The sequence below is a fragment of the Phocoena sinus genome, chromosome 2, assembly GCF_008692025.1.
Source record: "Phocoena sinus isolate mPhoSin1 chromosome 2, mPhoSin1.pri, whole genome shotgun sequence".
NCBI classification, from domain to species: domain Eukaryota; kingdom Metazoa; phylum Chordata; class Mammalia; order Artiodactyla; family Phocoenidae; genus Phocoena; species Phocoena sinus.
The window spans coordinates 103,178,663-103,190,847 of record NC_045764.1 but is presented as its reverse complement, the minus strand read 5'-3'; the positions used below and the strand labels follow the sequence as shown (position 1 = coordinate 103,190,847).

The 12,185-nt window shown below is 56.8% G+C and overlaps 1 protein-coding gene across 1 annotated transcript; it reads left to right on the top strand.

Annotated features, from left to right (window-relative positions):
- Positions 1 to 2,682: 2,682 nt before the first annotated feature.
- On the top strand, positions 2,683 to 11,983 carry EFS (embryonal Fyn-associated substrate). Its single transcript, XM_032623768.1, has 6 exons — positions 2,683 to 2,805; positions 7,567 to 7,845; positions 8,104 to 8,244; positions 8,363 to 9,085; positions 9,466 to 9,555; positions 10,956 to 11,983. The coding sequence occupies exons 1-6, from the start codon at positions 2,788 to 2,790 to the stop codon at positions 11,388 to 11,390; spliced, it is 1,686 nt and encodes a 561-aa protein (XP_032479659.1). The 5' UTR covers positions 2,683 to 2,787; the 3' UTR covers positions 11,391 to 11,983.
- Positions 11,984 to 12,185: the final 202 nt, after the last annotated feature.

The window sequence follows — 12,185 nt, the reverse complement described above, 5'->3', positions numbered from 1 at the left end:
GCTAGGCGCTCAGCTACAAGGAGGGCAGTGAGGCTCACTGCCCTCCTCCCAAACCACCATTTTGCCAGGTCCCAGCACTTCCTTCCTGCTTAGTCTTTTCCGGCCTCCATCTGTTTCCCCTGTGCCAATCAGGGCACTCATCTCTGGAACAGCGTTTCCTGCCCACCTCCATCTTGAGCCCCAATTTGTCTTGGCGGTCCCCTGGGCAGAGATCATATACCAAGTCACTCCCCAGAAGCTGAATATCTGTGTTCCAGGCAGCCAGCACCCCCCCCCCCACCAGGGCTGGGGTCTGGGAGAAGTTGGACCAGGCTGGAACTGGAATGGGGGAGCTCTCCCTTGAGATGCATCTGGAAATGTTAAAGTTCCTCTCCCATCCTAAAGGAGTCTGAGTTTGTTCACAGGTGCCCAAGCAACAGGGAGAGGAAGGAGCTGGGTCAGGTGCTTCCCCCTCCCCTGCTGGCAAATGCCTGGAAGAGTGGGCCTGTGGAATGCGAAGGTGGAGGGGGATGGGAGGGGAGGGGGGAGCCTCTCTGTATCCCCGGCCTCAGGTTCACAAAGGGCCTTAAATTAGACTTCTGATGTTATCTCCAAATGACGCTATACATACATAGAGCCATTGTCTATGTGTTTGAAGTGTTAATGTGTTAAATGTAAATATTGAAAACATGCTACAGTTTTTCAATCCAGTTTGGCATCTAACTTTTTAAATTCCAGGAACCTCAAAAACGGAAGAAGGAAGGCTTCTCTGGAGCCTCTGAGAGGCCTCGATGTGTTCTTTCCCAAAGGACGAACGCGGGGTGGGCGGGGAGGGGGCGGGCAACTGGAGGGAGGCAGCGCACGCGAAGGAGCAGTAACTGGGCAGGAGAGGTGCGGGGGACCCGAGCCGCGTCCTTCCAGCCGAAGCTTGGGGGCAATCCCATTTCCTCTGAAAGAGTCCTGCCCTTTTGTGCCCGAAGTCCCCACTTTTGCTCCTCAAGAGCGAGCCAGAGTGAGGCAGCGGACAGGTCTAGACTGGCAGAGAAGCATTAAGAGGCGGCACAACCGGCCTGCCCGCGGCTCCGGGACCAGATGCTCAGGCATCACGTTTTCTCGCCTGGGCTAGAATCCGTGTCCAGCCCCAGACCCCTGCGGAGGCCCTGCCAAGGGAGTAGACAGGCTCCGCGGAGGACCCCAGAAAGGCGGAAGGAGCGTGCTCCCTCCCAAGGGAAAGACAGATGTGGGGCTAATGAAAGGGATGCAGAGAGGCGCGGGGCTGGCGGGGGAGGTCGGGGGCGTGACGGGGAGAGGAAAGCTCCCGGGAGGGAGCGAACCAGACCACCTGGAGGTTCGCCGCGACGCCGGGCGGCAGCCGACGGGGAAGACGAGCCGGGAGGGGGCGTGCAATTTGGCCCGAGGGTCCTGAGCTGAAACTCAACACCCGCCTTTGGAGGGATCGTCCTTCTTTCTCCTCCTCCCCTTCCCTTCCCCTCCCTTTTCCCCTCCCTCCTTTCTCTTAATCCCCGGGACTGAGCCCCGCGCCGGAGCGGAGAGGGCCCGAGGGGAGGAGAAAGGAGCTGCACAGAAAGGGCGCCGGGAGCCCGGGAAGGGGAGGGGAGGGGAGACGCGAGCCGCGAGCGGGGGGTGAGCCTGAAGGCCGCGCGCGACCCCCGGAGCCTTCCCAGCGCTCTCAGTGTCCCCCCCCCCCAGCCCCACCTCCAGGCGAGTCCGCAGGGCCCTGGCCTCTGCTCCTCCTTCGCCTTCTCTTTGCTCCTTCTTTTGCTTTGTGGCCTTTCTCTCGGTTTCCAGAGACACCCGGGCTGCCCCGAGCCCTGGGGCGCGCGGAGAGGGCCCGCCAAGGGTGCGTGTAAGCGGGACGGCGGAGCCAGCGCCGAGGGCCGGGGGCCGAGGGTGGGAGCGGGAGCGCCGGCGTCTAGGGCTGGAGGGGGGCGTGTGGGGAACGCCGTCCCACCCCTTCGAGCCGGGCCAGCGTGCGGGTAGCGAGGCGTCGTCGCGGCGCCCCCAGACCCCCAGGCGCGCTGCGAGCTAGTGTGCGTGTTTGGGAACCCGCTTCCTCGCCGGGGCTGCGAGAGTCTGGGCAGAAGGCAACCACTCGCGCCGCCCAGCCCAGCCGCCGCGCTCTCCGAGACATTCGGCGCCAGCCTGGCCTCGGTTCGCCAAGTCGGGCGAGTTTGAAGAGGGACGAACGTCTCAGTTTTCACTGCCCCCCCACCCCTCCCTCGCAGCGGGGCTGCCGCAGAGCCCCCGACGCCCCTCAGCCTCGGGAGCACCGCTCTCCGGCGCGGCAGCCGGGTGGGGAGGCTTGGCCCCTAAACTCGCTCGTCCAGCCCGACCGCCCCGGCGGCTTCTCCCTGCCCTCGGGGCCGTCCTGAGCGGCCCGGAGAGGCGTCGAGCGCAGCCCCAGCTCCCGCCTCCTCGTCCGCCCTGGCACTGGAAGGGAGCTTTGGGCCCGTGCGGATCCGGGGTGCCCCCTCGGCCTAGGACAGGCCTGGTCCGGGGGCCTGGTCCACCCGGCAGCCCCCGGGAGGCCGCGGGGACGGGGCAGAGCACGCGCCCTTGGATGAGGTCCCGCAGCGACGCCCCGGCCCGCCCCGCTCCTCCTCCTGCCCGGCCAAGCTGCCTCCCATTTGGGGAGTTTCGTGGGTTTTCTTTCTCCTCCTCCAACCTCTGCGGAGGCCACGACTCAGGCGCCGCAGCAGGGGGCCGCCTCCATGGTGCGGGGCAGCCGCTGCTGAAGTCAGCGAAACCGAGCCTGGCCTGGAGCTGGCCGCGCGGAAGGCCAAGGCCATGGCCATAGCCACGTCGGTGAGTCCACCAGAGAGAGGAGGCTGCCGGGCAGAGACGTCCACAGCCTGTCCTGCACTGCTGTCACTTTTATTTCTGCCTTCTCTTTGTCTCACTCCTTGGTCCCTTGCTTCTTTGGGAGACTGTGTCCCCCTTCTGGCACTTTTGTTTCCCTTTCCCCCTCTCACTCCTCATCCCTAGCTCCTACTGGATCTGGCCTCCCCCTTCTCTCCTCCCGCTCCCCATTCTCCCCTTTTTCTTTCCAGAGGCTGCTCCTGGAAGGAGGGGAGGGGCAAGCCTGAGTCCTATCTGTCCTTATGGGCGGGAACAGATGGCCACTGGATGTTGGCAGGGGCTTGTGATTGGGAGGCTAGTAAAAGGTTGGGAGGGGGCTGAAAGAACAGAGGTGGCTTCAGGGAAATAGGAGAGGGCGAAGGGCCCAAGGGGGCCCTTCTCTAGAGGAGGGATGGCAGAAAGGTGGGAAATAAAGTAAAAGAGGGAGATCGGGCAGGGAGCAAGAGAAAATAGAGGGAGGAGGGGAGGTGATGTCAGCCAGCCTCTGGCCACTTTCCTAGGACTGGGGACAAAGGGAGGAGACAGCTGGCATGATGGGCCAGTGGGGAGGAGGCCTCCCAGTGAGCGTGTAGCCCACGGCCACCCCCCTTTAAGACAGCCACTCCCTCACAAGTCAGCTGGGCCCCTGAGGAGGGGGTAGAGCTGGGGTGGCCACACCCATCATCAATCAGTCTATCAGGGACTCTGGCCTGGGTTCCCGCAATTGCAAGGCCCAGAGGTTTGGTCCCATTGGACAGAATTCAAACCTGACACAGGGAGGAACTCTTCACAGCCCCGCCCCTGCTTTCTGTCCTCTACTGCCTGTAGTCTGAATCCAAGCAACTCTGTCCCCTTTCCACCCTTCCCTAGGCCTTAGGATTCCCAGGGAAAGCGAGGCTGCCACCTGCTTTCTGGCCCCTTCTGAACGGGCATCCTGCGGAAGGAGGATTGTGAGGCTGGGAAGAGAAGCATGGCTTCTGACGTCCTCCCACACCCCCCGAGGATGAGTTAGATTTTCATTCCTTCTCAGACCAAACTCCTCTTAGCTCCTCAATCTGTATGATGGTGAGCAGACCCTAGTTTGGAGCCAGAAGAGGGGGAGGTCCTGAACCTAGTGGGGTACTCTGACATAAAGATGCCTTCTCAGGAGCCAGCTGGTCAGCTGGTCAACTTTGTAGTCCCAGGAGGTAGATCTTTCTTCTGCCTAGGGGAGCGAGGGGTGTTGGTATTTATGCTTATGAAGCTCACAGGATCCTAATAACAGCTAATATTTATTGAGTATTTACTGGCCCTAAGCTGGCCCTGAGCTTTGTCTGGGTTTGTCCTGGTTCTTTGATGCATTATCTCGCCCACTCCTCACAACAGCCCTGTGAGGCTGGTACTGTTATTATCTGAAAGTGGATATTCAGCTGTGGATATGGAATTCTATAAAGGAGGAAACGGAAGCTTGGAGAGGTTAAACAAACTGCCTAAAGTCACCCAGCTCGAAAGTGGCAGAGCCAGGACTCAAACTCAGGTCTGTCTGCCTCAGAAACCGTGCTTTTAACCCCCTGGCTAGATCCAAAACGCCAATTTCTAATTTACAGTTAGAAAGGAAAAGGCCAGGCTAACCAGGAATTTGTGTCATCTGGCTAGCGTATTGGTTTTCTGTGGGACGACATCCTTTAGAAGCCAAAATATAATCAGAAGAGGGTTTGATCATTTGGAATCAGGCAAGAGAAGTCAGCTTATTGTTAAAATCACCCAGCCATAAAGGGCTGGACTACCTCTCCACCTGAGGGAAACACCGGCCAGGCCACGGGGAACATGCACTCATGCTGGCTGAGCCAGACACCCTTCCCCCAGGGCCTGGTGGCCAAATGCAGCCTGCAAGAGATCTTGAGCTTGAGATGTTTCACTGAGTTAGCCAGCCCACGTGGATTACCTGTTCAGTAATGCCTAACTACCTGCTTTCTACCACTGCCTGGGATCCTGCCAGCAGGCTCGGGTCACTTAGGAGACATAACTGAAGCGGAATATATTTTGACATTGTGAGTGGCTTAAGCTTGATTCTACCAAATAACTTGGTGGAACCAGAGCCCAGTGAAGAGAGACTAGCAAAGGGAACTTGGGCATCATGAAGACTTCCTATGAACTTGAGTCATGTTTGAGCCATGGGTCCTCTTTTTGTTTTGTTTTTTAGGTCTTTTTGTTGTTGTTATCTTTTTATTTTATTTTTTAATTTTTATTATTTAATTCTGTTTTGTTTTGTTTTTTTTTGCGGTACGCGGGCCCCTCACTGTTGTGGCCTCTCCCGTTGCGGAGCACAGGCTCCGGACGCGCAGGCTCAGCGGCCATGGCTCACGGGCACAGCCGCTCCGCGGCATGTGGGGTCTTCCCGGACCGGGGCACAAACCCATGTCCCCTGCATCGGCAGGCGGACTCTCAACCACTGTGCCACCAGGGAAGCCCTATTTAATTCTGTTTTATTTTTGGCTGTCTTGGGTCTTCGTTCCTGCGCACAGGCTTTCTCTAGTTGCGGCGAACGGGGACTACTTTTGGTTGTGGTAAGCGGGCTTCTTATTACAGTGGCTTCTCTTGTTGCGGAGCGTGGGCTCTAGGCGTGTGGGCTTCAGTAGTTGCAGCACGCAGTAGTTGTGGCCCACGGGCTTAGTTGCTCCGCGTCATGTGGGATCTTCGTGGACCAGGGCTCACACCCGTGTCCCTTGCATTAGCAGGTGGATTCTTAACTACTGCGCCACCAGGGAAGTCCCTTTTTTTTTTTTTTTTGATTGAAGTATAGTTGATTTACAATGTTGTGTTACTGCTGTACGGCAAAGTGATTCAGTTATACATATATATGTACATCCTTTTTTATATTCTTTTCCACTATGGTTTATCATAGGATATTGAATATAGTTCTCTGTGCTATACCGTAGGACACTGTTGTTTATCCCTTCTATATATAATAGCTCACATCTGCTAACCCCAACCTCCCACTCCATCCCTCCCCCAGTCCCCTCCCCCTTGGCAACCACCAGTATGTTCTCTATGTCCATGATTCTGTTTCTGTTTCATATATAGGTTCATTTGTGCCATACTTTAGATTCCACATATAAGTGATATCATATGGCGTTTGTCTTTCTCTTTCTGACTTACTTCACTTAGTATGATAATCTCTAGTTGCATCCACGTTGGTGTAAATGGCATTATTTCATTCTTTTTTATGGGTGGGTAATATTCCATTGTATATATGTACCACATCTTCTTTAACCATTCATCTGTCAACGGACATCTATGTTGTTTCCATGTCTTGGCTGCTGTGAACTTAGGGGTGTGTGTTTCTTTCTGAATTATAGTTTTGTCTGGATATATGTCATGGGCCCTCTTGACTTAACTACTGTTACTTATATAAGAAGAAAAAAGTGGATGCTTTTTTTGGGGGGGGGGGTGCGCTGCACAGCTTGTGGGATCTCAGTTCTGTGACCAGGGATTGAACCTGGGCCACGGCAGTGAAAGCCTGGAATCCTAACCACTAGGCCACCAGGGAACTCCCAAAAAGTAGATCCTTATGCTTATGGTTGTGAAGAGGCAGCAGAGGAGTGAGTGAGAGGCTCTGGAATCCCACAGCCTGGAGTCCAAATCATGCTGCACCAGCTGTATGTCGTTGGGCAAAGTACCAACCTCTCTGTTCCAATTTCCTTTCCAAATGGGGATAATGATGGCTCCTCCCTCATCAGGTTGTTGTGAGGATTAAATGAAATGAGATGATTAGTGCAAACACTCGCTCAGTGTCTGGCTATATAATTTGCACTTGATGTCTGTGGCTTACCTGAGCCTGTAGCTCTCAAAGGAAAAAGCTTAGATGTCCCCACCAGACAGGACTGGAAACAGGCTGATAAATGTTTGCTCTTGGTTGGTCCACCAGCCCCCTTGCATACACACACACACACACACACACACACACACACACACACACAAACACACACAAACACACACGAGCGTATACACTTTTCTCCATGATAACCTCAGCCTCTGCTGGTAGAGCCTTACTTGCTCAGACTGAGAACAAAACAATTGCTTTGGTTTCTGTTTTCTTCCTTATTATGTCGAGGCTGTGTCTGGGCTGGGCTTCTGCCACTCCTTCTCAGAATACGGGGTTTCTGGAGCTGCTTAATCTAACCTGCTTATAGGGGATGCTAACTGGGAAACAGGGAAGGTAAAGGAGATCCTATGGGAGACCTTTTCAGGACTTCCTCATGTAATTCATTCAACATATGTTCATGGAGGACTGACTCCAGGTTAGGCCTATTGCAGAGGCTAGGAATATAGAAATCCCTTTTCTCACAGGCCTGACAGTACAAGGGAAGAAATTGATTTTTTAAAGTAAATAGACAAATAGTATAAAGTACTGTGAAGGAAACAATGGGTGGAGACAGACACAGAATGGGGTGGGGAGAAGAGTGAGAAGAAGACATTTAAGAACTGAAGGATGAAAAAGGGCCAGTCAAATGAATAGTCAGGGGACAGGTAAAGGGACTGCAAAGGCCCTGAGGTGGGAAAGAGCTTGTCTAGATCAAGGAATAGAGAGGGAGAATGCAAGGGATGAAGCTGGAGACAGGCAGGGCTGAGTCAGGAGGTCAGATTTTTAGCTTGAGGGAAGTGGGGAGCTCTATTTTTTGAGCAGGGGGTGACATGACCTGATATGTGTGTGAAGAGCCCTCTCCCTACTCCCACCTCACCCATCAGGCCCAGCTGGCCCGGGCACTGTACGACAACACCGCCGAGTCCCCCCAGGAACTGTCCTTCCGCCGAGGGGACGTTCTACGGGTGCTGCAGAGGGAAGGCGCTGGTGGGCTGGACGGCTGGTGCCTCTGCTCCCTGCACGGCCAGCAGGGCATTGTGCCTGCCAACAGAGTGAAGCTCCTTCCCAATGGCCCGGCACCCAAGCCTGGCCTCTCCCAGGTGCCGCCAGCCCAGCCAGGCTCACCACATCCAGCCCCAGAGCACGGCAATGAGGACCAGGAGGTGAGAGCAGGAGCCCCCCAAAACCCCAAGCCAGGACATTCCCGTCCACCGGTGCCTGCACGTGGAGGAGGGAGAGCCCTGAGACGGCAGCTCTGCACCGACTCTGCTGTACTAATCCTGGTGGCCAACCCTTTCTGGGCTCTTTCCCCACTGGTACAGGGAGGGGGTTGGAAGATGTCTAAGCTCCTCCCGGGCACACATTATCTGATCCCCTGGTCCCCACACCACCTGACCCACCCGCCTGTGTTGATCCCCCAGGTGTATGTGGTGCCACCCCCAGCTCGGCCCTGTCCTACCTCGGGACCTCTGGCTGCACCCTGTCCGCCCTCCCCTGATCCCATCTACAAGGTCCCCAGAGGCAGTGGGACCCAACAGGCTGCCCCTGGAGATGCCCTGGAGGTGAGGGCTAGAGGTTTGTGTGTATGTTGGGCAGGGAACAGACGGCTCTCGGGGCTAGGGGTTAGCAGAACGGGGGCCCACTGCTGAGACTGAGAGTAACCAGCTGCTTCCTCTCCAGGTCTATGACGTACCCCCCACTGCCCTCCGAGTTCCCTCCAATGGTCCCTATGACTCCCCGGCCTCCTTCTCCCGCCCTCTGGCCTGCGTTGTCCCCCAGTCCCTTGGAGAAGATGAAGCTCCCTATGACGTGCCTCTGGCCCCAAAGCCACAGTCAGACCTGGAGCCAGATCTGGACTGGGAGGGGGGCCGAGAGCCAGGGCCCCCCCTCTACGCTGCCCCCTCCAACCTGAAACGAGCATCCGCCCTGCTCAATCTGTATGAAGCACCGGAGGAACTGCTGGCAGACGGGGAAAGCGGGGGCACTGACGAGGGCATCTACGACGTCCCCCTGCTGGGGCCGGAGACATCCCCTTCTCCAGAGCCCCTGGCAGCCTCGGCTTCCAATGACCTGGACGCCCTGGCCCTGCTTCTGGCCAGAAGCCCCCCACCCGCACACAGGCCCCGCTTGCCCTCAGCTGAGAGCCTGTCCCGCCGCCCTCTGCCAGCCCTGCCTGTCCCGGAGGCCCCCAGCCCTTCCCCGGCTCCCTCTCCTGCTCCAGGCCGGAAGGGCAGCATCCAGGACCGGCCTCTGCCCCCACCCCCACCCCGCCTGCCGGGCTACGGGGGCCCCAAGGTCGAGGGGGATCCAGAGATCGGGGAGGTGGAGGACCATCAAGAAGGACACCACAATGAGTATGAGGGCATCCCGATGGCCGAGGAGTATGACTACGTCCACCTGAAGGTGAGCTCGCCTCCAGCCAGCCCCACCAGAAATGGCTCCAGGAGAGCCAGCAAGGAGGGCTAAGGCCCCAGATGCAGACCCCCGCTTCCTCCCTTCCCTTCTTCCGCATCCATGGCCCTGTACCCTATGGCCTGGGCCCCAGTACTTGGCCACATCACTTGTATCGGTGCCACATTCCTCCCCCTAAACCCAGCCTGGGGTCTCTGAGACCTCTGACCTGCCACCAGAGCTCTCCCGGACCTAGAGTCAAAGGGTTGCAGATCTGATGGCAGGAGAGACCTTCGGGAGGACGTGGGAGTGGGGAGGTGCAGGAAGACCACGGAGGCTAGACCCCAGCCTGCTCCCCCACCCCTGCACTGAGACCCTCTCCCCCACTGCAGGGCATGGATAAAGCTCAGGGAGCCAGGCCCCAGGATAAGGCCTCCCCAGGGGATCCTGAACTGCTGGAGAGGGGGCCACCAGAGCAGCAGGTAACCCCATGGGGGTGGTGCTAGAGAAGGGGCACTAGGGGCGGGGAGGAGCAGGAACTTGGAGGAAGGGCTGTTCTCAACTCGAGCATCAAGGGAAATCGATTTAGGATGGGAGTAAGAGTTCAGTGAAATGGGACAGTTGGAGTAGAGAGGAGTTAGAATTCAGGAAGGAGCTGGAACTTAGAAAAGGATATCAGGGGGCTTCCCTGGTGGCGCAGTGGTTGAGAGTCCGCCTGCCGATGCAGGGGACACGGGTTCGTGCCCCGGTCCGGGAAGATCCCACATGCCGCGGAGCGGCTGTGCCCGTGAGCCGTGGCCGCTGAGCCTGCGCGTCCGGAGCCTGTGCTCCGCAACGGGAGAGGCCACAACAGTGAGAGGCCCGCGTACCACAAAAAAAAAAAAAGATATCAGGGATTCGGAAAGAATGTGTTGGAGAAGAGTCAGAAAAGCGAGCAGTCAGGGGAGCAGAAGAGTTGCTGGGCCGGGTGACTTCTGAGGCCCCTTCCAACTGTGAATTCCTGGGTTCCTAAGAGACCTGGCTCCTAATCCCAGCTCCACCACTAAGAAGCCGGGGGCTCTGAAGCCGCCAGTTAATCTCTCTGGGCCTCGGGAAAGTGAGATGGTCTCCTTGACCTGATCTAGAATGGTCCCAATCACAATAGCTACCATTTGTCAGGTTTGTACCAAGCGCCACACCCTGTGCTCAGCACTGATCGCAGCCGTAGTTAGCACTCACATAGTGCTTACAGTGTGCAATGCTCTGTTCTCAGCCCTTTCTGTACATCGTATCAGCTAATCTTCACCGCAGCCTTAGGAGGCAGAGATGAGCGCTGCACTCTCCAGTCTGGTAGCCACCAGCCACATGCGGCTACCGATCCCTCCAAATGTGACCGGTCCAAACTGAAGTGTACTGTAAATGAAAAGTGCACACCAGATTTTGCAGACTTAGTATGAAAAACAATCTCAACAATTTTCGTATTGATTACAGTGTTGAAATTACAACATTTTTAATATATGGAGTTAGAAAATATGTACCAATTTCTTTGGACTTTTCTTAATGTGGCTACTAGAAAATTTGAAATTACATGGGTGGTTCGCCTTACGTTTACACCGGACAGTGCAGTCCTAGGCTCCCCATTTTAGAGACAAGGAAACAATGAAGTTCAGAGACTTGTTTTTGAGGTTGTTTGTATCCAGATTTATCTGACATCAATTCTGGGTACCTTCCTGCCACTCGCTATGAGAATCTAAATTGTCTGATGGGCAGAGGTATGATCTAAAGGAATTGAGCTCAGGGAGAAAGGAAGGAATGAGGAACAAAGGGAGGGAAGGAGAAAGGAAATGAAGACAAAAGTGGCAGTAGTGAGAGCAATCCCACTGACCACTCTTCTTGCCCGCAGGAGGCCCCGTCCCCAGGGGAGCCACTGGTTCTTCCCGCCGGAGATCTACAGCTCCTGCACTTCTACGCCGGGCAGTGCCAGGGCCACTACTCAACACTGCAGGCAGCCGTGGCGGCCCTGATGTCCAGCACCCGGGCCAACCAGCCCCCGCGCCTCTTCGTGCCCCACGGCAAGCAGGTGCTGGTGGCTGCTCACCGCCTGGTGTTTGTTGGGGACACCCTGGGCCGCCTGGCAGCCTCCACCCCTCTGCGAGCACAGGTCGGAGCTGCAGGCACAGCGCTGGGCCAGGCATTGCGGGCCACGGTGCTGGCCGTCAAGGGGGCCGCCCTGGGCTACCCATCCGGCCCTGCGGCCCAAGAGATGGTGCAGTGTGTGGCGGAGCTGGCAGGGCGGGCCCTGAAATTTACCACCCTGCTCACCAGCCTGGCTCGCTGAGCCCCTTGGCCCTGCTCTGCCCTCGCCTGCCTGCCAGAGCCCCCTCAAGGCCTTGGGCAGCTGGAGGGCTCTCTTTTAGGGACTAGGAGAGGTGGAGGCATCTCTCCCCCTCCCTGCCTCTTCCAGTCATCTCAGCCTCTCACAGAGGCACCTCCTTCCCTACCCCGCAGCTTTTTGTACGAGCCATTTTGTATAAGTTATTTATATTTAATATTATTCCCTGCTTTGTCAGGGGCAGGCGCCAGGCCCTCCAGGGCAAGGAGGAACTGGACCTTCCTCCTCCCTCAGCCTGACGCAGAGGTTCTTGGGCACCGCGTGGCCGCCTGCCTCTGGGATTTCAGCCCCACAGAGGTTCAGGTAGCTGAAACCTGAATCATTTTCAGATTCTGGGGGAAGGGGCCACCCGGAGCCCCTTTCCTGTCCTGTGTCTTGGCTCTAGAACATCAGTGCCTCACTGTTAGCTGAGAGTGAGGGCAGGACGTTGGCCACCCAGAATGGGAAGGCCTGGGAGAGGCCAGAGGGCTCCTCCCCACAGGAGGCAGGAGAGCTGGGCCTTGGGCGCTGGTGCATCTCAATAAACCAGGCTGTCTGGTTCCCTGACTCTGCTTCTTGGGAGCCTGGGGAGTGGGCCTGGCACCCTTGGCCAAAACGATGAGACGCACGCTGTGGGCAGGCTGCCCTTAGGGTTTTGGGGAAAATTTTGCTGTTTCTTCAACAACTATTCATCTGGCAGGTTCTCCGCTCCCACGTGATGTGCCAGGCGCTGTTCTGAAGGTATATCATGGGGGTGGGCTG

What these genes read in the sequence shown, in the direction of transcription:
- EFS (XM_032623768.1), top strand. An exon ending in CCCCTGGAGATGCCCTGGAG is followed by an intron (nt 8,245 to 8,362) that starts GTGAGGGCTAGA and finishes CTTCCTCTCCAG; the next exon opens with GTCTATGACGTACCCCCCAC. An exon ending in ATGACTACGTCCACCTGAAG is followed by an intron (nt 9,086 to 9,465) that starts GTGAGCTCGCCT and finishes CCCCCACTGCAG; the next exon opens with GGCATGGATAAAGCTCAGGG.